Genomic DNA, 27,093 nt, shown 5'->3' on the forward strand with positions numbered 1-27,093 from the left:
AGAACCACCTTTATGGCATAGAGATTTTATCCAGACTCATATGAGAGCATCACACAGTTCTGCAGATGTGTCAGGTGAACGTCTATGATGTGAAAATCCAGTTCTACTATAGTAGATATTGGAGAAAAAAAAAAGGTGGGGGGGAGTAGATAGGTGTGTAGACAGCTAGGTGACCATCAACAGTTTTCTCAGAGGATGACGAGCTGACAAAACATTTTTGCAACTCTGATATGAGTTTTATTTATAGAGAAAATTTAAAAATCACTGCAATGTTTGGGTGTTCTGTGTTTGTCCATATAATAGAAATTATGACGTCAATTGGGCAGTTATCACCATGCTTGCGCCTCACTCCCTATATGCTTCCATTGGAAATAACTAGCCTGTGGAAAAGACAGAATATCTGAAAGGCCGCCATCATTTGCGATCATCAGCTGTTGATCTTCTGCCGTATTCACAAATTGGTAGCGGATTCATTCTTTGGCAGCTCGTGGGTCCTTTACTGGGTCTTTTCCCCTTTGCAAAAAAACTTTCCAAAGACATCTGTTTCTTACTCATTTTGCTAGCTTGGGGGTTCAATTTTGGCACTCAAGTGACCGAGATATAACTGATGGAATGCGGTAATTTTTCAAAATATAAAAGATTGTTCAGACTCGGACAATAAATAAAACGGAAATAGTTAATGATTTCTTGTGCGGGCCAGGGCGTCACGGTGGCACAGTGGGTAGCACGATTGCCTCACAGCAAGAAGCTTGGCATTTCTGTGTAGAGTTTCTATGTTCTCCCCGTGTTTGCTTGGGTTTCCTCCGCGTGCTCCGGTTTCCACCACAGTCTAAAGACATAGGTGAATTAAATAAACTAAATTGGCCATAGTGTATGTGTGTGAAAGTGTGTATGGGTGTTTCCCAGTGATGGGTTGCAGCTATAAGGGCATCCGCTGCGTAAAACATATGCTGGATAAGTTGGTGGTTCATTCCGCTGTGGCGACCCCAGATTAATAAAGTGACTAAGCCGAAAAGAGAATGAATGAATGTGTGACCCAGTACCAATTAATCCAGGGTTGGGGACCACTGTATTACAGTACGAAAAATTTGTAATTAACTTCCAGTACATTTTCTGTAATTTACCAGACATTTTTTCCTCTATATGTTAGTTCAAACTACTAAAATGTCAGTAAAAGTCACTTTTATAAACCGTAGAGTTGAATTTTCAACATTAAAATCCAACAGAGCAGAGATCAAGTTCCCATAATGCAATTCAGAAACATAAATAAGCGCAAACACTTACAAAATACATCATATACACTTATATGATGATAAGATGACAATATGCTGATTTACTTACTGCTTTGACATGACTATTGAAATTCAGATCTGACTCCAGAATCACAGCAAGATTCTTGATCTTATTTTTTGTTGTTAACAAAAACTAACTACGAACAAATGTATTTTCATTAACTAACATGAACCATTATAGTAATATATGTATTGTTCATTGTTTATGTTAGTAAATGCATTAACTAACTAATACCACCGCATTGTAAGGTGCTACCTATTATAATTGTTTTATAAAATGGAGTTAATAACTAATATAATTCAATTGCATTTTAAAAATATGTTTTACAGTGAACATGGCTATTTCTCACTGTTGATTTTAATGCATTACCCAAGTACTATTGAGACTATAATAAAGTGTAAGCTGTTGTATTTCATAATTGACTCTTCGCTAAGCCCCGCCCTCCTTAGATACTGTTGCTACGCCTGTCAAGCTTTCGTGCATGACACGTCTATTACAATGTGTATGCGCCGGTGTCGGACATTGCCAGGGATATAATGTCATTTTTAGGTGAGATATCCGAGAAAGCCAGACAAAAAAGTACTGCAGTATGCATTACAGGGGTATATTCACGACATAATAGGCAACCGATTAGAGAATAATTCAATCAATATTGAAGCTAGCTTATTGAAACTTAGCCTAGCCACCTCATACGCTGACCGTTTAACAGCTTAGCTCATGCTCAGCTGGAGAGGTGACATTTAAAAATAATCTAATAATAACAAATTAAAACGTAATTTCTCTATTTTTAGCCAAAAGGTCTGATAGACTATTATTGTGCAATGAAATATAGCGTTACTAACTGACGAGGAAACAAGCATGGACAGTGCTTCTACATCATTCATTCATTCATAGAAAGAACAGCCAGAAAGGGGAAATTGATGGACTTGTGCCGAATATTAGCATCATTGACCCATAACAATGTACAGTAAGCTACCTATTACTGTTAGTATGTTTGTGTGCTCTTTGCTGAAAAACAGCTGCTGGTAAAGTATATTGATCGCAAGTGCTCAGTTTGTGATCACATCTCTGTTTTGTTCTGTTGATTTGTAATTTCAAATATTCGTAGCTGAAAATAGATGGAAATATTAAGTTCAGTAAAGTTAGCAGCAGATTCGAATTTTCCGGATCAATAACTCATGTCATTATGACCTATTCGTTATTAGTATGACTCAGTTACTATGGCGAAGGCTTAAACGAAGCAGTGCTCATAATATAGAGTGCAAAAAGAAAAGAAAAAGACAGCTGTGAAACATAACCTGCTTTGTATTTTTGTAGGAAACACAGTTTAGATCGGTTTAGGGTAAGAGGTGTGAGATTTTGTCATCGGTCTATCACTGAATGTGTCAGGAATATAAAAACAAAACCAACTTAACTCCGCTCCTTTAGCGCCCCTCACAGAGCTTGATCCTCGCTGGCATTTCTCCTCATGGGTTTTTGGTTTTGAAAAGGGAAAAAATTCCACCATCCCGTCCAAACTTTTAGGATACCGGATTCAGATTTGCACAATCCATATGCACAACGCTTTGGCCTGTTTCCCTCGCTTGAAAGCTTGACAGAGCCCCTGCCCGTAGCTACGGTTGCTAATCCACGATTGGTGGGTGGCGTTTTTTGGGTGTGGCTTAGCGAAGGGTCAATTGTGATTTTTAATTTAAGCTAATTTAATTTTTACTCTGAACATACAATAAAGCAATACACATTTTTTTTGTTCTTATACATGTAATCTTTTTTGTAGCTTAGGTGAATGTTTTAAAAATGCACTGTAAAAATTTTAAATAAATTAAATCAATTTTTACATTTTTTTTTTTCCAAGTCAACAATTATTTATATGTTGCTTTAACTTCAACAGTTTTTTTTTTAAGTTACTCAAAGTTTAACCTAATATTTTGAGTTTGAGTTTGATTTATATAAGCTGAGATGACTAGAAATGTTTATTTGATTCAACTAATAAACTTAAGGCAGCAATATTTTTTACAGTGTACAGTATATTGTGAAGAAAGCTTAAATAAACAAACAAACAAGAAAATGTGATCCCTTGTACACACATTTGAGTTGTACACACATCCTAGTCATCCCGTGTTTGTAGTTTGTAGTCGCCCCACTCTGTAGTTTGGTGTTTTTCTTGAATAAGTGGTTTATTGAGGGGGTGTTTTTGCGATGACTGGGTCAAGCTGAAAACACATCTATGTGTCGTGGCTCATAGCAACTTTAGCGAACCTCACACACCTGTTCGACCCCTTCAAAGCTCCTCTCCTGCCCATAAATAATTGTACACAGGCAGGTGCCAGTGCAAATGCTGCCCGGCCCTTGATCAAACCAGCGTCAGACGCCCCTGAGCAACATGAGTGGTTCTTATGAGCGCAAGCGTCAAAATCAACAAGGTCTAGCGGGCTACTCTGAGGCACGCTGTGTGCTTCAACTGAGCGAACTGAGTGTCAGGAATTCAGACGAGTAGAAGAGACTCAAGAAACTTCAGACTGGGATTGATATGTGTTGCTCTGATCACTCGGTTCTGAGGTTAAGAATAAAAAAAAGTTGTGGTAACTTCTTAAACCTCTTCAGATTTTGAAGTGCTGTGAAACAATAGGCCTCTTATGCCTTGAAGTCAAAGAGTTTTGATTTTGCAACTATTTTGTGTGGCTCGTGTGTGTGTGTGTGTGTGTGCGCGCGTGCGAGCGCTTGTGTGTGAGAGAGAGGGGCTTTTGTGTTTTTTGTGTGTGTTTACAGTTTTGATTATTTTAAATAGGAAAAAAATGGAGCCAGGCAATATCTAACAATTAATGTCACAGATTTAATTTAATTTTACTCAAATTCCATGTTTTAGTCATTTTATTTATATATTTTTGTATATATTTTTGGGATCCTGTTTGATCAATTTATTTATTCATTCATTCATTTTCGGCATAGTCCCTTTATTAATCTGGGGTCGCCACAGCGGAATGAACCGCCAACTTATCCAGAACATGTTTTACGCAGCGGATGCCCTTCCAGCTGCAACCCATTACTGGGAAACATCCATACACACTCATTCACACACATACACTACAGTCAATTTTAGCTTACCCAATTTACCTATACCACATGTCTTTGGACTTGTGGGGGAAAATGGAGCACCCGGAGGAAACCCACTCTGTGCCACCGTGTCACCTTTGATCGATCTTAAATCCTTGGATCCTTCCATCCATCCATCCATCAACCAATCAGTCCATGCATCAATTCATTCATGCACCCACTTATCCACCAATGCATCCATCCACCCATTCATCAACGCATTCATGCACCCACTCATCCACCAATGCATCCATCCACCCACCCATCCACCAATGCACCCATCCACCAATACATCCATCCACCTATCCACCCATCCACCAATGCATCAATCCATCCATCCACCCAACCCCTAATAGTGTAACTGTTCACAAATCTCACGGGTTGGATCACATTATGCTTTTTTAGTCACTGATCAGACCATTTTTCAGATCAGCCAAAGCGGTGGGAGGAGACAAATGTAATTTGCTTTCCATTTAATACAAAAACAGTACTGCCAGACACTTTTAGTTTTAACAAAAGTGAATAATAAAAGTGAAGAAATTATCACCTCAACAAAAATAAATTGTAAAATATTCAGTAGTGTGAAAGATTCACTGCTACTACTGTTGCAGATAACGCTAAATGTAGAAATCTAACATGTATAATTCGTACAACTCATATTTATTTTAGTCTCATTTTCAATAAATGATTCAGTTATTTACTCATAAAACTTAATGTTTCATTGCTTGATGTATAGTTTTTGAAGAATTATTTAGAGGCTTAAATGACTGATTTGATGAATGATTGTCGCCACCGGTAAGTTGAATAATGTAATTGCTGCCTACATCTTTCACTTTTGACTCCGGTTAAATGCATGTGATGGTGATTTTTAATCTTTACCACAAACATCAGTGGTTTTATCTAAACTATAAACCGTTATCCCAGTACTTCTGTGTTATTTAACTGTTTGTAACTTTATAACTAACTCAAAAGACTAAATACTGAATCTTTTAAGATTAATAAACATTTGCAAATGATCATTTATAATTTGTTGTGCGGTTGTTGAGATCTCGATCTTTTAATGATTAATCGTGCAGCTTTACACTGAAAGGTGAATTGAATTTAACTGAATGCATTAATGCAGGCTAAACGAGTAGTGACAGAAAACACCTTTAATGAAACCCACCACATCCCGAATAACCCACCACAATTTCTTCCATCATCATTATATTTTAGAGAAAAGTCTAAATGCTTTCATACATGTGATTTGAATGACGTGAGAGGCGATCCCACACAGACAGAATTTGGTATAGAATCGTCCAATTTGCTGCTAAAAAAATTCTGAATCGAATTGGCCCTAAGAACCTGATCAGCGCATCACCATTTAGAATTACAGTCAAACCATTCCTGTGTTCTTTTCTTGTGCATTTTGTCCCATTTTATAATTTCTCTGAAAAAATACTTTCATGTTAGTTCAAACTTTCTTTTGACACAGTTTCACCAAAGACTGCTGGGAAAAAGCCAACTTTCTGTTCTCCAGACTGTGTCTCATTGCATTCTCTCAGCTGATTCTGAAAGAGCATGAAATGCAGTCTGATTTCGTCTCCATCTGGGACTGATATCTCCCAGCGGTCTCTCTCTCTCTCTCTCTCTCTCTCTCTCTTTCTCTTTCTCTTTCTCTCTTTCTCTTTCTCTCTGTGTGACAGTTACTCAGTCAGTCGACTGTACATTTTTGAGAACAAGCCGTTGAAGTAAGTGAACAAGCAGCGGGGACGATGGGAAGGTCAATGGGTCCAGCATGATATTGGCACACTGCGGCGGTTACCAGAATGATCCTGGTTCAGTTTCAAGTCTAGGAACTCTGGGATATCGGCCTAGAAGTTAGTTCAGTTCCAGACTGCTACAACATGGGGCTCGTGTCAGTACACTTCACTTTCTAAACAAATGATGCTTTGAAGAAGCCACTTGAGCTTGTTGTGGGACATTGGGTTCTCTGTGATTAATTAATCAGCATATCATGTACTTAATTTGATTAAAAGTAAACATGCCAAGCTGTTCTATACGTTGAGTGTTGCTGTTTAAAGCAATTGATGGCACTTGTTGAATGATTGGGTGACACAGTTTGTCTTTTATTGGAAAATCTGATTTATTTTTAGTTTTCCACCAAGGGCATTATATTATTATTATTATTATTATTATTATTATTATTATTATTATTATTATTATTATTATTATTATTAGTACTGTATTAATGTTACTGAAGGTGGCGCGTTCGCTCAGTGGTTAGCACTGTCCCCACACAGCTAGAAGGTCACTGGTTTGAGTCCCTGCTGCGCCAGATGGTATTTTTGTGGAGTTTGCATGTTCTCCCCATGTTGGTGTTGGTTTCCTCTGGGGACTCCGGTTTCCCACACAGCCCAAATACATGTGATATAAGTGAATTGGATGAACTTAATTGACTGTAGTGTACGAGTGTGAATGTGAGAGTATATGTGTGCTTCCCAGTACTGGGTTGAGACTGGAAAGGCATATGCTGGAGTTGTTGGCAGTTTATTCTGTTGTGGCGACCCCTGATAAATAAGGGACAAAGCTGAAGGAAAATGAATGAATGAATGAATGAATGAATGTTACTGAAAAAAACCATAATAAAATATGACATTGTGAACATCACAACATTTCCATAAAATTTTTGTTATTTGACAGATAACTGCTGTGACTCACTGATGGATTAAAATGTACATTAGATTTTTTTTAGCTGTACTTTTTTTTTTTTCATTCGACTTTTTTTTTCTGTTTATTATTATTATTTTTTTTTTTTTGCTTTAAGGATACAAATAATAACATTTTATTTGTTTATTTATTTACATATATATATATATATATATATATATATATATATATATATATATATATATATATATATATATATATATATATATATATATATATATATATATATATATATATATATATATATATATATATATATATATATAAATAAAAGGCTGGATTGCAAGCTGAACATCCTTCAAGGACAGCACATCTTCACTTTGCTCTGCCATGATAAGGCCCGTTCTAAGGACCATTATGCATATGATTAGCACACATGCTACGTATAAAATGCATGGTTTCCACTACATTCATTCAATGGCGGTGCGCCACACCAAAATTCATCCCGTCACGGCTACATTACAGCTTCTCACTTAAAACATTGTCGCTTTTTTTTAAATAGCAGGTTATAATCGCACCAAACCTTATTGAAAGGTAAGTGAATTATAACAGCGCAAACTTTTCTGTACCCATTGTAGTGCTGTGCGTTATTTGTTTAATACTTTAAGGTGACATGCTGACTGACTGACTGACAGACAGGTGCGTAATGCTTGAGGCTAGGTACAGGTCTATGGTTCTGCATACAGTGACTTTATCTTGCTGGAGTTTATAACCGGTTCACTTTACTTCAGGATGCATTAATTTCGCTCTGTAGGTCTATTGGAGACATTCTTAAATATTCCTAGCAAATCTTATAAATGTTGGAGACATTCTCGTTATATAAAATCTCGTTGCACTAAATCGCACTTCAGCAGCGTTCACAGCAGCAGCTGTGAAGAAAATCTGCACTTGAGCAGCGTGTATTTGAGAGCGCGGAAGAAAATCTGCACTTGAGCAGCGTGTATTTGAGGACGTGCAAGTTTTGTGCACGAACAGATGAAATCGCCATGCAAGCAAAGAGATTTGCATGCTCGTATTAGATAAATGCGATCTCGACTTGTAATTCTGCGCTTAAATTTTTCATTGAAATAATGCCATTGGTAGTTGGTAAATCTGTAAAAGGCCTGCCGCCACAGCTGGAAAAAATCCTTGAGGAAACACTGAAATGCATGCACGAACAGAAAGCCTTGATCCATGCATTTAGCATGTGTAACAGTCATGAGCACTGGTTGTACCGGTGCTCAATAAGAATGAGGAAATCACAGATATGCTTTTCCAAAATAACATCGGGACTCAGGAACGCTATTGCTAGACCACCGACTCCCGTTTAATTTACACCAGCCGCAAGAAATCTGGTCGGGTCCTGCTGCACCCGCGGTACAGCCGCCAGATTGCAGACCTCTAGTTGCATTCCTAATATTGCTCTTTTGCCTTCAAACTTTTGTTTGCCTTGCTAGGTAGGGCATTGCCGACTTTACTGCAAGCACTTGATGAGGTTAATGGTGTGCCATTTCAATTTTCACAATATTAAAAAGTGCCATGGTTCATTGCCAAGTCAGCACTATTCCTCAGCACTAACCCTTCAGCGTTAATACAAGATCTTTAACAATGCGACACAACAAACCTAAAGGACAGCAAGAAAAAAAAAACTCTCAGCATATGCTCAGCTTTAGAAAATATGTCTATAGTCTAGTAATTTGCGCTCATTATTACTAATAAGCAGGTTTGCTGAAGTTCTGATTTCACTGACGTTCAACTTTCGGTAATGACCATGTTGGAAATCAGCTTCCTATGAAGTCACCTTGACTCTCTGATTGAGATGCAGTTTCTGATCTCTTCTCTAGACTCTAATCATCTGGGACACGAGCCTGCGGACATGCAGAGAATATCACTGCCTTATGGTGCGGCAGTAGGCCAACCATCCCTCCGCTCCTCAAACACTGATTTTTTTTGTAATGGCGGTGACTCTCATAATCACAGAGCACACTGTAAAAAATTTTAAGCCAGTTCAACAAAAAAAAACTTAGTACTAATTTCCTTTTGTTTTTTCTTGTTTACTCAACTTTTGAAAACATCAGCTACACTGACTGAAAATAATTTGTCAGTGAAACAAAAAATGTCTAGTTGAGTCAACTTAACATTAGTAGTTTTTTGGAAACCTGCACCTGCAGGACAACAAATATTTTTAAGTTGTGCAAACTGAACATTTCTTGTCTGCAGGACTGAAATGACATAAGTTGAGTGAACAAGAAAATACTAAAGGAAATTAGTACTAAGAAATTATATGTTATCAGAGCAAATACACATGGCTCAGTTTAAGTTGTGCTAACTGAACATTTCTTGTCTGAATAGCCTGAAATGACAGAAGTTGAGTGAATCAAAATATACTATTGGAAATTAATACTAATAAATAAAATGTTATCAGATTAAACACACAAGGCAAAAACAAAACAGACACAAATTTTACCAAAACATTTATTTTCTTGCAGTACTTCACTAAAGTACAAAAACGAGGTAGTGTAACTACAGCAAACATTTTAACAATGCCACCAAATATAAACTGTGTGCCTAAGTGGCATGTAATACAGTAAAAACATACTGTAAGGTGAAAGTCCCTTGCTCACACAAACTGAGCAAGTTTACCCATTAACACTTTTTTAAGGTATTAAGGAAACAAAAAAAAAAAAAAAGACTGCATGTCTTAATTTCCAAACGCACAAGTCCACAGCATGCAGTCACATCTAGTCAAACAACAATGTAATGCAAAAGGTACACAAGAAAAGCACCTTTCTTCAAGCATCTTACAACTCTTACAAAGTAAAAAGCTTGTTCTTCAGGGACTGCACTCTGTTTGTGGACTTTACTCCCAGTCCTACAAAGATATTCTGCACTGCCTCAAATGTGTATTTCAGCCCCTTTGGGTACTCAATATTCAGTGCGTAAAGAAGTCCAAAGAGTACCATAAAAGCAGTGGAAAAGTCTGGTAGATCATCCATGACCACAGTTTCCTCCAGGATGATGCCAAAGTTTATACATCTCTTTGTTGCCTGTGAGAGGTCATCTTCCATCACTTCAAGGATGGCCAAATTCACTCCTCTGGTGTAGGTCTCCTCCAAATCAGTGTCCTAAGAATAATATAAATGTAATACAAATAATAAATAAATCATAGTATAGAACTCTAAATAATTTTTTAAAAAGGCCCAAAAAAGATACTGGCAAATAACTTTTGTTTCCTTCCTTAAAAACCCATTTGCATGTCAGCTCTTTTATTCAATAAAACAACAACAATTTCCATAAAATAAATAAATTAGAAATTTAATGAGATTTTAAAGTTAAACACCTACCAGACAAGTCTTGGTTATTTTGTCATATTCCCTGAGGTACAAGGGAAGTCCCTGTAGAGCAGTAGTTGCTCTGTGAATTATGATGTCTGTTGTCTGTAGGAAGGATATAAATAATTAACCATGGATAAAATCTTTTTTTTTTTTAACAATGTGTTTAAAAAAAAATACAAAAACAGTTATTTTACCTAATAATTATTTCAGAAGTAATAACAACATTAGGATAGAGTTGCTTAAAATTACTAAGTAATAACATTAGGATGGTGTTGTTTTAGAGATAAACTGATTGCAATTTTCTTGACTGATTTAAATTTCAGATTTTAAGGTCAAATGTGACCTGCCAATACAGATTTTTGCAGATTTTCTTTCTACAAACAAAAATATACTTTTATTCAATTTTTTACCATTTGACTGATCTGTCAAAATCTAAATGTCAGTAAATAGGTTACCGGACAAAATGAACATCGCTAAGATCATCGCTTCACCACTCTTCACCAAGTGCTTACACTGATACACGTACACAGGCATTTAAAAGCTTATATCTGCTTAGGGACAGATCCTGATAAACACGGGTTTCAAACAGTTAAGTGCCCATGTGAAAGCACTTGGTGTAGAGCGGTGAAGCGATGATCACTGGAGCCAATCACGGTCAGATCTGTTGAGCACATCAACACAATGGCTAATCAGCAGTGTTTAAGAACCTGCATAACAGTGCTTAAATGTTAACATGAATGTTTTTAATATGTCTGTACCAATTGGTACGAAAGTCAGTGATTTTAACAACCCGTCATCAGTAATTTACTAAATGAAACAGAAATTAACAAATTACCTAAACATATAACTACACGTAAAAGAAGAGCTGTGTTACGAATTTGTTACATAAATTGTAAATATTTACAGGTAAAAACACCAAAAGGTTTACAAGGAATCATACCTGATTATCAAAATGGTCCAGTATCATTTTCATGTTGTCTGCAAGGTCTTTGCACTTTGTTCGATACAGTTTGATCAGGGCATTGCTGTGTTTGTGGAGATTCGCCATGAATGATTTTTTGAGGTCAACACAAGTGATCCTTTGGAACTCGGCACAAACCTGGGGAAGTTAACAAAAAAAGGTCTATGAACAATTATTTAAAAAGAAAATAGTGACAAATTTGACAAAATGACAATTACCTGCTCTTGCAAAAACAGGCCAGGCCATCTGTTTTTGACCACATGTACCAAGGGCTGCTCAGTAATAATTTCTTTTCTTCTGAGCGGGAAAGTAGTTTCCATCTTGGTTTTCAGAATTGCCATATCCATGTTCTTTCTCTTGACTTCTAGCTCAAGCTGTTCTCTTTCTTGCTCCAATGTAGCATCATCCAAACCAACAGGATTGTCTGGAAGAAAGTTGATTTCTGATCTTCTTGGTTTCTTTGGTGGAATTCTTGATCCATCATTTCTTTTATTATCTAGCTCAAAACATCCAGAACTGCGTAATTTTTGTCTATAATTTCCCATTTTAAATCTTAAACTCATCTTCCAGCCCTTGCATCCGGTGTCACAGCCAAGTTCCCTCAAACATGGATGTGTGGAAACTAATGCAACTGCCACTTGCTCCAATTCTGGATCAGTGGGGTAAGCTTTAAAAGAGTACATTGTTTCCGCCAACGTTTCCAGTATTTCAGTCTTCACATCTCGTGTAACATCCATGGTAGTCTTCTGTTTTTCATAGACTTCATTTGCTTTCCTCAGTCTGAACTCAACGTCATAAGAAAATTTTGGTATCACAAAAACTTGTGGCCAGCGTTCTTCTCTGACTGTGGAAGATGATGGACTGGAGAGATTGGACGAAATACTTGCAGTGTCAAGTGTAAAATCAGAGTTAGATGCAGGGCTCTCATTTCTTTGTTCTTCTGTTTCAGTTTCTGATGCTGTTTTTAACACTTCCCAGAAAATTTTTAGCGTGGCCTTATCAGGAGGAAGTTCTTCTATGCTACTCAAATTGCAAAGCTGACCACCAAAATCAGGGTCCTCATACTGGATCACAAAGTTTGTAGTAATTTTCAGTTTGTTGCAAAGTATCTCTTTTAGCTCATCAACTGATTTCGGCACATCGTTAAGTGACAGCTTTTGTATGCAATCTGGAGCTACAATCACTCGCAGCAACATTGTTCTTCTGAAATTAAAAAAACATTTGAGTAATCATGTTAACTTGTGTGCTTATGTTAATGCCTCTATCAGTTTTAGAGGACAAATTCACTTTAATGTAACAAAAAACGTTTCGGTGTCACCATGAGGTTTCTTCCAATACTATAGGCTACAAGTGGATAGAAGTCATGTAAACACCTCAGCTCAGTAACAATCAGATCTTCGTATGGTAGAGATTCAACCTTAAAGGCCCCAAGATGTTCTACATACCAAGAAGAATATCTCTCCAGCACAAATGAGACCTCACTGTCCACTAACAAAATGCACCAGATCTTTGCAAACTCTGGCAAGCCACCACAGAGTCCAACTGACACCATCATATCTTTGGAGTATGAGGTCCCATGCATCACAGCATTTGACGCAAGAGATACAGTTTTAAGGTTGGAAAACTTTTTCTCTACAGCTATTTTCACCCGTCTTTCTAGAGAGGACATCTTCAAAACGTTTAATTTTTCAACATGAATGGACTGTGTGAAGAAGTTGGGAGACTGCAGGGCATGTGCAACCATCAGTTGGTGCTGGGTAGACAATGTCTGTAATATGTTTTTGTAATTGTGTGTGTTATGGACAACTCGTTTAAAGAAACTATGCTTAGCCTCAAACCGCATTGTCCACAACTCCACACAAGGACCAAAGTAGCGTATGAGGCCTGGGTAGTGTTCCAGGAAATGGTGTTTTGGTTTTAATTTTTCATTTGGAAACACTTCTTGAAAAAAGCTGCGATGGTCTGATATTTTAGTCTCCAGGTAGGAAAGACTGTCCTCTGAAAATTTGGGTGAAACAACAAGCTCAACTATATCTTTCAGTTCCATCAAAAGTTGCCATGCTTTATTAGTTTCTGGAACAATGTGACCAATCATGAGTGGTAGGAGCCTAATCAGGGTCCAATTTTCATGCCCATTTCCACCAATTGATTTTTTGGAGGAAAATGATTTGGGTATTTTTTGAGGGCGGTTCACCTTGTCAGAAAAGCAGTAAGGGAAAGATTGAATTGTACCATTCAACTGGTCAAGAGTGAAATACTTTTCAGCTATTAGCTTCTGGAGACACAAAGACAACTCAAATGGCACAATTCCTTCAAACAAATCGTGCAACGGATCGGGCGGAAATCCGGTTACTGGATGAAACCAATCGAGATGAGACTGCAAGACACATTCACCTTTTACCCCCTGCACATTTGACAAAGCTGGGTTTGCTTTCAATTCCTCAACAAACTGATTGTGCTGTTGAATATTTCTTAGGGGAAAATGTCCCTTGCTCACACTAGATGTCTGTATGTCCTGAAAAGAAGCAAGACAAAACCTACAGAACTTGCCAACATGAAAACATTCCTGGAATCCCGCCAGGCCATGTGCCCCTAGATTGTCTGCAGACACAGTCACAACAGTTCCTTTGAAATTTTCCCCAAACTGATCTAAATACAAACCCTCCTTCTCAAGTGTCTGTATATCCTTCATTAATGGCTCAAAAAACATGTCATAGCCATATTCTCTTACATCACAACTCTTACCCAACAGGGCTAGTTGAATAGAGTGCAAATTTGTTCTGAATTGGGAGGGCCAGTTCAGAATCACCCAGTAGACTGCTGTAATCTTGTGTTTTTTACGCGAAGTTCCCAATGGATTGGCAACTTCAAAGTCATCAATATACAGGCCAAGTGATATAGAGAAATTCTCAGCACAGAGCAAAGGATGCTCTTTAAAGTGCTGGCCATCAAAACAAGATGCATAGAAGCCATTTGTGGAAGTATTAGAAAAAGTCTTCTGACTTATCTCACTAGTGCTTAGAAACTTTTTCAAGACCTCAAGAATCGGAACATACACAAAGGTTTTGTTTTTTGGTCTACTGAACACAAACTCAACTGGTTCAACAACATCAAAATGTTGTTTGAAATAAATGTTCCGTTTATAATCAGTAGACAAGGTTCCCTTTTCAGTGGTAGCATAAAGAGGATTTATCCTGTGCACAGCCTCAGTGATTTCTGTGATTACTGACTGCTCAACATTACAGTTATGGTTGCATAAAATATCTTGAATTACCTTTTCTATGGATGGTTTAGAAAGAATTTGTATTTCATTGAGACAATGGAAAATCTGCTTTGTAGCATTTCTAGATACACCCAATTCTGTCTGCATACAAAGAAACAGACACGCCAATTTCTTCTCAAGAATTTGGTCAACATCAACTTCATCGGCTTCTGATTCTATTTCTTTATCTGATGTATCTTCAAAGCACTCTGAAGTTGAATCTGGTGAGTTATCGGAATCTCCGCGACTGACAGTTACAACTGATGACTTATAATCACTTGCAGTCTGTGTTTTGTGATGTTTGGACTTGTGGCTATGAAATGTAACATAGACATTGGTCTGAAAATTACAGTGCAGAAACGGGCATTGTACAGTCTCATTTCTTTTCAGGTGTGTACCCAGATGCCGCATAAAAACTTTTTCAGAACAAACATTGTGATAATCACACAAGTCACAGTTAAATGTGGCTTGCTCTGTCCTTTTATCAGAATTTGTGTGGACTCTATATAGATAACTTTTTAGTGCACCTGGTGTTTTGAAAGTGCAGACACACTCAGGGAACAGACATACCAATGGTACACGTCGGCTTGGGTACCAGTGCTTGAGCCTGTAGTGTCTTAACAGCAAATTTTGACTGGCAGACGCGTATTTACAGTACCTGCACTGCATCAATGTAGATCTGTAAAAAAAAAAAAATACACAAACATTAATAGTCAGATTAATCACATAGAAAAGGAAACAAACAATTATATTGTTATTGTTGTATGACATTACTGCACATCTCTGAAACTAACCTTACACTATCAATAATAATAACCTCAGAATATCCCATAAATTGATCAGGGCAATCAATCTGAATTACTAGTTGCCTTAAGATATAAATCTTAGTATTTGTTGTAATTTATTTCAAAACCTATACTTGCATAATTACATGTTTTGTGCTGGTTCCTTGGCTGGTCATGGATAAATATGATATTAAAAATGCCAGTAAATTATCTTACTTTTCAAGTGTTTCACTGTATACACTTTCAGTTCAAAATGAATGATTTATTACTATTATTTTGGTTTTGATTTGATTTTGTTTGCTTAATAATAAGCAGTTGAAATATACGCGCTGTCACTTTAAGAGCCACACTGATAGGATTTACGGCAACGCGCATATTCATTCACTCTTTATGTTCATTTATCACATAACAAAAGAGAGATTATGTGAAAAATATTCATAAACATTTTTGCGCGTATATGAACATTTAGGTGGACCTTGAACTAAAAGATGACTTTACATGTCTGTGTTCTGTTCCGTCTCGAGGCTCTCCATTGCGCTTTTAAAAACATGAATGAATCTAATACACTTTGTTAACGTTACACTTATAAACAGTTTGCATATCAAAATCAATCACAGAAATAAATCCATAAGGTTAATTGTTTAACCTTGACAGATCAGGGTTAAGTTCACAGTTCAATTTAAACGTCCATGGACGTTAATAACTTACAAAGTTAGCAACGTTTTTCAACAAATTTAGATGAAGTGCCTTAAACAAAGAACAACAATCTTTGTACACTTACTATTAAGATTGCTCTTCCACGGCTTGCCTCGTCCCCCACCGAAGTTCAATGCTTCCAGAAGTTTCTCCCGCTCTTCTCCCGCACTGAGACGTTGACGTTACGTAAGCGCAACCATCGCGTAACGAGGGCGTGGTTTAGCTTAGGAGAGAATGATGTGGTGATGGGATAATTTTACTGACTCGGAACTTTGAGTCTCGTTCATCGAGATGAACAAATCTTTTTTTCGAGTCATTTCGTTAATTTGGTTCAATTTGCCAAAATATTATTAAAATATTACGAATTGCTTTCAAACACATCTACAACGAGCCCAAAAGATTGATCACACGACAAATAAGTCATAAATAGAATACTATAAGGAGGAGAAAATATTAATTCAATGTTTACCTGCTCTTTTGTCTATAAAGGTATTTTTGTCTCTTTGCTCAGCTCACCTCTTCATGTTTTCAAATGTCAGTGGTTCGTTCACGTTACTCTGACAGTCACATATAATCTTAATCAATGTACACAGTCTGAGCAGACAGGAGCCATGATGATTAGTTCACCTTTCGAGTCTTTTGGTTCTTGAGTCGTTCGTTCATCACGCGATAGAATGACTCAAACACGAGGACTCGAGTGCTGAACGGATCAAATCTCTTTCCGGCTCTAAACGCATATGATTGGACGTGAGGAACGAATGACTCAAACCCGATAGGGGACTCGAGAGATGAACGGATCAATTCACTTTCCGGCTCTAAACCTGCTCTAAACGCAAATGACTGGCGTATGCCTTTCCGCGATGAACGACTCAAAAGACTTGAAATGAACGATACCACCTGCACAAATGTGCGCACGCGCGGATGAACGAATCACTCCCTGAGAGGACTCGTAGTTCCCGAGTCATATTGAAGATTTGTTCAAAATGAACGAATCGTTCAAGAACGACCCATCACTAGAATGACGCTATATCGTCCTTCGGGAAACATATTTTTGAGTGCGTGGTTTATTTATAAATATTGGAATATCAAAGTATGCTCCATATCTTTTTGTAAACACGAGATGAAAATGTGCATAACCTATTTCTGCAAATGTGCCCAAAATTAAGTTAAATTGCAAATTAAAAGTTTCAAATGAAGTTAATATAAATATTGTAGTGTTTTTGTTGTTTTTAATAACAATGAGAAGAATAACAATATTTATTATTCTATTATTAATAATAAATAATAATAGCATTTTCAGTCAGCCTTTACTTTTTAATACAGACTATGAAAGGTTCTATACTGCCATTGATTATTTTTTTAGAACATTTAACATGTTTGAAACCTTTTCAATCAACAAAAGGTTATATGCTACTTGTATGTTCATTGCATTAAAAAAAGTTGACTTAACACAAAAAAACAAGTTGGCAGAAGCTTTTTTGGATGAACTAGCAAAGTGTTGCTCACAAAACTAATCTTTTTAACTTAATGAATAAAACCTTTGTTTAAGTTGATTGAATGTGTTAAATGTAGTTGTACCGAATTTTTTACAGGTTTTTGCTGAACCAACAAAAAAAAACAAGCCATTTCAACATTTGTCAAGTTGGATTTTTTACAGTGCAGCTGAAGTTTGATAGTGGGCATGGGTTGGGAGGGGGGTTCGGATTAATTTCCCTGCAAATAGCTATCAGGTGTTTGCTTTGTGTTAACTTTTGGGTGTCCTGGGAATGCTACTATGCTGTTGCAGTACCGAGTAGGAATAGCAATTCAGTATAAAATGCTTTTTAACAACACTTTTCAGGGGTCATTGTAAGTTGTTGTTCCCATTCGCTCAGCTTAGGTCAGTGTCATGCACGATTCGATTGCCTTGTCGAATTCAATCCCTCGTGAGCCTCAGGTAGTAGCTTTTTGTAATACCTGTTTAGAAAAGTAACATTGTTTGTCTATTACCATTAGGTACAAACAGTTGTGTGAAAGACTTCAAATCCTGATTCATCAGTAACTGTTATGCTAGTAAAACTCTATACGTTTATATTAAAAAAATCACTTTATTTAAACAAGTCACTTGTTAGCAGAATATTTGGCTATGAATAAGAGGCTGGTTGGTGGTTTGTTGCACTAGTAAACTAAACTGTTTGAGATCTACTAACACTGTTTTTGATTTGCAGTTAGCCATATGTTACACTGATATGCTAAATGGTTTGAGAGATGCTAATATAACATAATATATCAAATAACTAATCAGGTAGTGGTATGTTATACTAATTAGCTAAATTGTTTGCAGTATGTTAACATATTAGGGTATTTGGATCACAATATAGTATGCTAATTTGCTACCCTGCAGAAAAAAAACAGCATATGCTTGTAAGGTATGTTTTGATGATGGTCTTGCTGGTTTTGCTGGTCTTGATGCTGGTCTCAATGCTGGTCTAAGTGCTGGTCCTGACCAGCATTGAGGCCAGCAAGACAATACTTTAGTGGTTAATCAGATTAATTGTTCAATATGAGTATTTGGCTAGTGATAGATTGGAGGCTAATCAGCAAATTGAATGCTACAATAATAGGTTAAAATTGTTTGTTAGCTACCTAGTACCTAGTAGTGTTTGTTTCGGCTAGTTGTTTGTTGCATTAATAAGCTGAAGTGTTTTGAGATCTGCTAAAAACTGTATTTGATTTGCAATTAGCCATGTTACACTGACAGGCTAAATGGTTTGAGAGATGCTGATATAACAGTATCTGAATATCAAATAACTAATCAGGTAGTGGTATATGCTATACTAATTAGCTAAATTGTTTGCAGTATGCTAACACATTAGGGTATTCGGATAACAGTATACGATGTTAATTGGCTAAATGGTTGTCATGTTAGCATCATTATTGGACTAGCAATATTATCAGTTTTATGTTGTACTTAAAAAGCTAAATGTTTGTGATGCATGTATGTCCACCAACAGTGGTTTGTTATTTAGCAAAAACGCTAATTATCTATTAGAGTGCTACCCTAATGGGTTAAACTGTCATAACAAAGCAGGTTGTTTGGTTGGCAATTGATAATAGCCTATGCTATCTGGCTAGGTTGGTTGTGATTTTTCTAATATAGCAGTATACTGCATTTGGCAAGCAATTGATTGGATACTGATAAAGTAGTGGTATGCTACAATATAGACTTCTAGACATAATTGAATGCTACAATGAAAGGTTAATTGTTTAACTAGTAGCTAGTATAATTTGTTTTGGGTAGTAGTTTGTTCCACTAATTAGCTAAATTGTTTTGGATCTGACAACACTGAATTTGATTTGCTATTAGACATAGGCTATGTTACACTGATTTGAGGGATGCTAGTATAACAGTATTTGAATAACAAATAACAAGACTAATCATGTAGTTGTATGTTATACTAAATAGCTTAAATTTTTTGCAGTATGCTATTAGGGTATTTGGATAACAATATAGGATGCTAATTGGCTAAATAGCTGTGATGTTAGCAGCAGATTATTGGATTAGCAATGCAATCAGCTAGTCTTATGTTGTACTAGTTATTAATAAACAAAATGTTTGTCAACATAACAACAGTGGTTTGCTAGTATTAGCAAAGATGTAAGTCAGCTATTTGAGTATTACCCTAATAGGTTTAACTGTTATAGGCTAGGTTGTTAGTGATTTTCCAACAGTGTTATTGGCTAGCAATTGATCCAAGGCTGGTACAGTACTGATATGCAACAATATGCCATTTGGCTGAAAATATTTAAGATGCTAATAGTTCAACTTTTTTTTCTAATATACTAACATAACAGGGTAACTGATTAGCAAAAGACAGGAGGCTAATCAGCTAGTGGTATTTTTTCATTAATAGGCTAATTGTTCATGGTATGCTAACACTGTAGGGTATTTAGCAATAGCAAAGGTGGTAGGCTGATCCAAATGTTTAATTTTACCATTTTATTGCTTAATTTATGCTAATATGTTGTGTATAATTTAAAAGGCACATTGAATAAATGACTTTCAGTTATCAATCTATGTCAAATAGAGTTTTTACCCTTTACAAAACATTATGTAAAGTAGGATTCTGAAGTTGTACAGCTATTGTAACATTCAAGTTAACATGTACCTCAACACAATGTGCACATTCTTTTCCCAGTATTGCCTACAGCTTATTATAGAACATTATCCTTCATTTTAGTATCATATCATTCATTCGCATTCATAACTGTAGCAGACAAGGATGAAGGATGGATTAGTAGGCCAGTAACCTTTCAAAAGATGACACCGTTACGCTTCTGTCCATCTGCACATTGATTTATGTTAATTTCTTTTAATGTTTGAAAAGAAGAAATCTGTCTCCTCGCTCCAGAAATATGAGCTTGACGCTGAGCGAATAGCAGCGCATTTGCATTCATATCATCATATTCCTGTGCATAAGAGAAACTTTGAAAAGGCTTAAAACCTTAGAACCAAATGCCAGAGGTTAAACGGCCTCGCTGTGATCTGAAATGACAATGAATTCATTCAGGAAGAGCCAGGTTCCACAACATGACATCATGTGAAGGTTTTGTTTTAAAATTATTATTATTATTATTATTTGTTTTTAGTTCAGGGATTGGCTATGATTACACCATTTACTCATCTTAATTGATAACTTGGTAGTTTTATACAAATAACATTTTAAAAAGTCACTTATGCTCATTATTCACAATATAACAATGATGATGATGATGATGCGGCGAAATTGGACCCTTCCGACCAAATGCAATGACAGCTGTCAGTTTCAATTAATTTTAAAACGATTGATCATTTTATTGTCTGTAAATAGATATGTTAGTAGGAACGTTTGATAATTGTGGTGATGTAAAATTGTTTATAATATTATAAACACTTTCATTTGTTCAAGTATATAAGTTAAAATATTTTGGATTTATTGTTTTAATATAATGAGTTATCATATTTGTATATGTAATTTATTTGTGCAATATTCTGGACATTATTGTTTTTATCTATTATTACCATCCACCATTTCAACTATCTTTATGTAACATCAAAATGAGAAATGTTTTGACAATTTGAGACCATTATACCTTGTATGGATAGGGGTGGGTTGTATTTGTACTTGTATTTTTTTTTTTATTTATTAATTTTTTTTTAAAATTGTTATTGTTGTTATTATTATTTGTCTAAAAAAAGTCCTGACATTCTTTGTATTCTACACAATGTTATGTATATAAAAATACTTATAAAAAAATATATATTTTGGATTAAAAAATACAGTAAAAAAATAAATAAAAATTTAAACCATTTGTTTAAAATGAAAGTGTTTGTAAGATTATAAACAATTTAAAGAGCCCCTATTTTGCAATAAAAAGGGTCATATTTTGGTTTTGGGGTCCCCAACAACAGGCTGATATGCGTGCAAGGTCAAAAAACACTTTAATAGTCTTATAATATGCATTTATTTTTACCTAATTATCCCAGCGACTCCGATGTTTGTTCAGCGATTCATTTGTTCCCAAACCCCTCCTAAGTGTGGAGCTAATCTGCACTGATTGGCCCTATGACCCAGTCTGTTGTGATTGGTCGACTGCATTCAGCATGAGACAGAGAGAAATGCCCACCACGGCTACAGTATGAAGTAGCAGAAAATATGTGAGAGCCCAATGCAGGAATGCAATAAAGAAATGCAGTTAAACACCAGCATATTACTCTACTCTTACCCTAACCCCAAGGAAGAGCAATGACACACATTCAGTTTTAATCCATACAGTGGCAAAAGTTTAGCTGTTTTGAAAATTAACCGCGCACGTGTGTGTAGGAATGGCTGATGGTGGTCATAGCAAAGACAAACAGCAGAGGATCGTCAGTTCAGATAAGCATTTACATTAAGGAAGGTAGCACGGGTCATGTTTTTAACGTGGTTTTGGATGCGATATGTGAATAGCCCAATACAGATTTAACCTGAGAGATTCAGTACAAGCACTGATCTATAATCGATACGTGATTACAAGCCGCGCAGGGTGATTGCAACTTATAACACACAATTAAACACATATTTAGCAAATACACAAAACAAGGCAAAATTTTTAATGATACTTACATGTTATGATCCGGAGGAGGAAGAAACTGATATATTTGTAAGTGATGCAGTATGCAGTAAATGCAGTTTTTTATTTATATATATATATATATCTATCACAACACATAGACACACACAGAAATAATATAAACCATAATCAAATGTTAAAATGTGCACTGTTCTAAATTGACAGTGTTTAAGATATTTGTAATTCTAGCAATAGATGGTACGGATTTCATATGTAGTATATCTCATTCCGTTCATATGGAGCATACTTGGATAATGTATATCGACCTAACTGTGGGGAAAAAATGGCGTCCAAATTAAGAGTATATTAAGAGCAGTACTTCAACAAACTAGATATATACTGTGGTAATTTACCAACTAAAGCTTTAAAAATAGAACTGAGATATGTTCTTTTTTTCCTGTAATGAGGTCCATTCTGTCATTTTTTTTTATGAATTACAGTGATGTGAGCGTGCACTTGAACCAGTGACAAATCTTAAGGCGCTATGATAAACAAACAATGTCCAATTTTTAAAAAACATTCAGAGGTGCGTGCAAGTAAAGTATATCTCCGTAATCCAATACTGATAGAAGTGTGTACTCCCTTAACTAAACGTTTTCGAGCTGCCAAGGAGAAAATTTTTTTTTAAATGAAAATAAAAACCCATTGTTAGTCTGAGCGTTAAAAGTCAAAATTGTTGTTAATACCTAATTTATAAATAATATGTATATTAATAAATTAATGAATACGTGTCAACAAGCTTATAAATGTCACTAATAAAGTAGTGATATGCTACAATATAGACTTATAGACATAATATGCTATTTGGTTTAAAATATTTAATGTTTTTTTTTATTATTTTGCAATATGCTATCAGCTAATTGAATGCTACACTGAAAGCATTATCAAAGCCGCTTTGGACAAAATCTTCTGCTAAATGACAAAATGTAAAATGTGTTTATATATCCTAATATTTGAACTAAAATGTGTCCATTTGCAAATAGATTTCTGGAACATTTGAGACTGGCTGTTGTCTATTAACTATTAGTGGTTTCTTTCGATCCTCAAGATTTTTTACATTATAAAGAAATATGGATTGTATCATGCTTGCTATCTCGTTGCTTAGGATTTCTTGGTAATTTATAGTCGTTTTCTTATTGGCCAATGAAAAAACCCCTTAAGTTCTAAATAAAATGGCTTTTTTTTTTCTGTAAATTTTACATGTACCAAGAGAGAACTATCCATGCGCATAGTAATGCATTATCACACCTTTCCCTAACAAGCTGCCTCAAGCAAGCACCACTAAATATGTAGTTTACTGCATCCCTGGGGTAAAATCTACCGTGAGCAAACCTGGGGTCCATTCAGCCACCCAGAGCACATTTAAACGACATCAAAATTCATGCGAAATAATTCAGCAAATCATAAAGCGTCAGCAGACGTTTGTTTTGGAGATGTCTGGGAAGTAAATGGACAAGCCCACAGGGTTCTGCTTGACCATGCCAGACCTGTCAGCTCTTCAGATGTAAGGCTCGCATTTAAAATGCAGACATTTTTTGGCAATTGAAAGTGAAACAGCCTGCCCTCTTCATCCTCGGGTATCGCGCAAGTGCTCTGGCCTCTTCTTCAACCCATCAACATCTCCACAAGTGCACCTTAAGAGGCGTTCAGGTTGCTTGCTTTTTGCTGTTGCTTTCAGAGGTGTTTTATGCATCCAGTAATGTGGTACAATATCAGAATACAACCAGTTATTAATTTTTATGCAACTTAAACTTTTTATGCAACTCAGGCTCATTGGAAATGTGTGCTTCAGCCTACGTTTGTGTGATCTAATACTTAAGCATATGCTACAGAGGAATATGATGGCAACTAATGTGTTTGATTTATGAGGCCAGACTTGTTAAAAATTATTCTTAACTGGACATATTTACCTTCAAAATTTGCCACAGATTTCCTGTGATGGTAAGGTTTAGCCATTATAATACAAGTTTTTTTTTTTTTTTTTTACAGTAAAATACATTTATGCCTATGGAGAGTCCTCATAAACCACCAAAACCGACGTGTGTGTATGTGGCTGCTCATTTGCAGGAAGTTTGTGGCATCAGTGTTTCTCCCGCTGCCGGCAACCAGCAACTCTCCCTGCAAACCGATGACTTCCAGTAGTTTTTGGCGGTGTGTGAATGCTGTAGGCGTTGGACAGACCGCTGAGAGCTTCGCTGTTTTAAATTTCGCATTTAATTCTTGCAGCGGCGGCGTCCAGGCAGGGAATCTGATAAGCAGCAGGTGGCAGAGGATCTTAAACACTATCGATTGTTTTGAAGAACGAGAATTAACCATAAGGTGTTTCTCAGTGTGCTGCGAGTACACTTGCGCTTCAAAAGCAGATGTTAAGTCACTTTTAATGTAGAGCTGTGGAGCAGAAGTGTTGCTTGTTTGGAAAATAAACAAGAGAAAACTCTAGAGTGTGTTTCTTTTCGGCTGTGAAGTGCTTTGAATGACGTTTATTAGAGGTGGCATTTGACTTTTGCTGTTGAGCGCGTCAGTCATTTTCAGGTGGTTTTGCGCATACTGGGATGTGTGACTTTGTCATTGCAAAAAAAAGGCCCTTCTGCAGAATATACAATAATATATATACTCACTGGCCACTTTATTAGGTACAGCTTACTAGTATCAAGTTGGACCCCTTTTTGTCTCCAGAACTGCCTTAATCCTTTGTGGCATAGATTCAACAAGGTACTGTAAATATTCATCAGAGATTTTGGTCCATATTGACATGATAGCATCACACAGTTGCTGCAGATTTGTCGGCTACACATCCATGATGCGAATTTCCTGTTCCACCACATCCCAAAAGTGCTCTATTGGATTGAGATCTAGTGACTGTGGAGGCCATTTGAGTACAGTGAACTCATTGTCATGTTCAAGAAACCAGTCTGAGATGATTCATGCTTTGTGTCATGGCTGGTTATCCTGCTGGAAGTATCCATCAGAGAATGGGTACATACATTTATGGACACGGTCAGCAACAATATTCAGGTAGGGTGTGGCAGACACAATGCTGAATTGGTACTAATGGGTAAAAGTCTGCCAAAAAATATCCCCCACACTATTATACCACCACCAGCAGCCTAAACAGTTGATACAAGGCAGGAAAGATTTATGCTTTCATGTTGTTGACACCAAATTCTGACCCTGTTATCTGAATGTCGCAGCAGAAATCGAGACTAATCAGACCAGGCAACATTGTTTCAATCTTCTATTGTCCAGATTTGGTGAGCCTGTGGGAACTGTAGCCTCCGTTTCCTGTTCTCTGTTTAGGAGTGGCACCCGGTGTGGTCTTCTGCCGTTGTAGCTCATCTGCCTCAAGGTTTGATGTAACACACCTTTTTTATAGCCCCACCCATGAGTGGAATGAACCGACAACCTATCCAGCATATGTTCTACGCAGTGGATGCCCTTCCAGCTGCAACCCCTACACTGGGAAACATCCATACACTCATTCACACACATGCACTATGAACAAATTAGCTTACCCAGTTCACCTATAGAGCATGTCTTTGGACTTACAGTATGGGGGAAACCGGAGCACCCGGAGGAAACCCACGCAAACATGGGGAGAACATGCAAACTCCACAAAGAAATGCCAACTGACCTAGCCGAGGCTCGAATCCGTAACCTTGCTGTGTGGTGACCGTGCAACCTACTGCACCACTGCATTGCCCCAATAAAAATAGCGAGGAACACATTAAATAATGTTCGTTGTATTGTCTGCAATGAAATACAAGTCAAAGTAAATTTAGAAAGCACTACTTTTTATTTGCGTTTTCCATTCTGTCTGATACTCCTGCTGACCAACTTTTTTCTGATTTGGGATTGTAATATGGGATGTATTATGCAAATTAAAGTGCATCAAAACAATATATCCATGCTTTACGTTTTTTTTTTTTATACCAAAAACATTTTATTCAATGTAGGTTTAAATCAAAATCAAGCTTACATCCACTGCCTTTTCAATTGCTTGTTTTCTTGCTCGCAAGTTGAGTAACATGAGTTTTGTGTTCAATTCAAGGAATTCAATAGTATTCCTTCACATCAAAAGCAATGGAGAAAAGATAATGATAAAATAAGAGACATGACTGATTTGAAAATGACATGACCAGGTTGTGCATACGAGATGCAGAATTGGACACTCAAGACTTACACATGCATATTTATTGAAAGGGGAAGAAAAACCTATTTTTGACTTGTGTAAGAATATTTTGATGATAAAACATATTTTAATAGAATGTGTATATTTAAATGATGTTAGAGAAATGTTTTTATTCTGGAAAATTTTTTAAGTGAAATGTTTGAAAAGTTGCCTTCTGGAGCAATTTTAGAATATTTATCTTTAGTCAAACTAAAACATTGAATATGATTCTTTTCAGTGTTTTTGCTACTTGTATTCTTTTTGTTGTTTATTTTTTTTACAATGTATGTTTGTTAAGAAACTGATTTGATTATATATTGTATAATTTGTAGTATGTTTTTGCCATGAATATAGACAATGCTGCTGGTATGGCATTGAAACCTAAATAAATAAAAGACATGTCTGAATAAAATCTCAAAAGCGGTAACAAGGCACATTTAAATGCGAGTTAATATCGGGTGAAAACAGCTATACATCTTTGCTGACTACTTGTGATTGAATCACTGAAAACGCGACCATATTCCAGGTGAAAATAGGGTTTAAAATATCTTACCGTGTTATAAAACATCACAAATGCCACACATTTACATGCTAATTAGTATTTTATCATCAAACATTTGCTGTTACTGTTCCTTAATGTATCTGCTGTATATTTGTGAACAGTACAGTTAGAAAAGTGAAGT

General features: G+C 36.3%; 2 protein-coding genes across 2 annotated transcripts in view; one reads left to right on the forward strand and one right to left on the reverse strand.

The window, feature by feature from the left end:
- Positions 1-27,093, forward strand: part of gbe1b (glucan (1,4-alpha-), branching enzyme 1b) — a 239,455-nt gene that overhangs the window by 14,246 nt on the left and 198,116 nt on the right. The window lies entirely within an intron of this gene.
- LOC130241434 (uncharacterized) lies at positions 9,776-16,673 on the reverse strand. The gene is made up of 7 exons (XM_056473199.1): positions 16,580-16,673; positions 16,196-16,333; positions 15,200-15,308; positions 11,586-12,570; positions 11,347-11,505; positions 10,416-10,508; positions 9,776-10,196 (listed from the first exon to the last, which is right to left on the reverse strand). Exons 4-7 carry the CDS (start codon positions 12,561-12,563, stop codon positions 9,882-9,884), a joined length of 1,545 nt encoding a protein of 514 aa, XP_056329174.1. The 5' UTR covers positions 12,564-12,570; positions 15,200-15,308; positions 16,196-16,333; positions 16,580-16,673; the 3' UTR covers positions 9,776-9,881.

This window comes from Danio aesculapii, chromosome 15, assembly GCF_903798145.1.
Source record: "Danio aesculapii chromosome 15, fDanAes4.1, whole genome shotgun sequence".
NCBI lineage: Eukaryota > Metazoa > Chordata > Actinopteri > Cypriniformes > Danionidae > Danio > Danio aesculapii.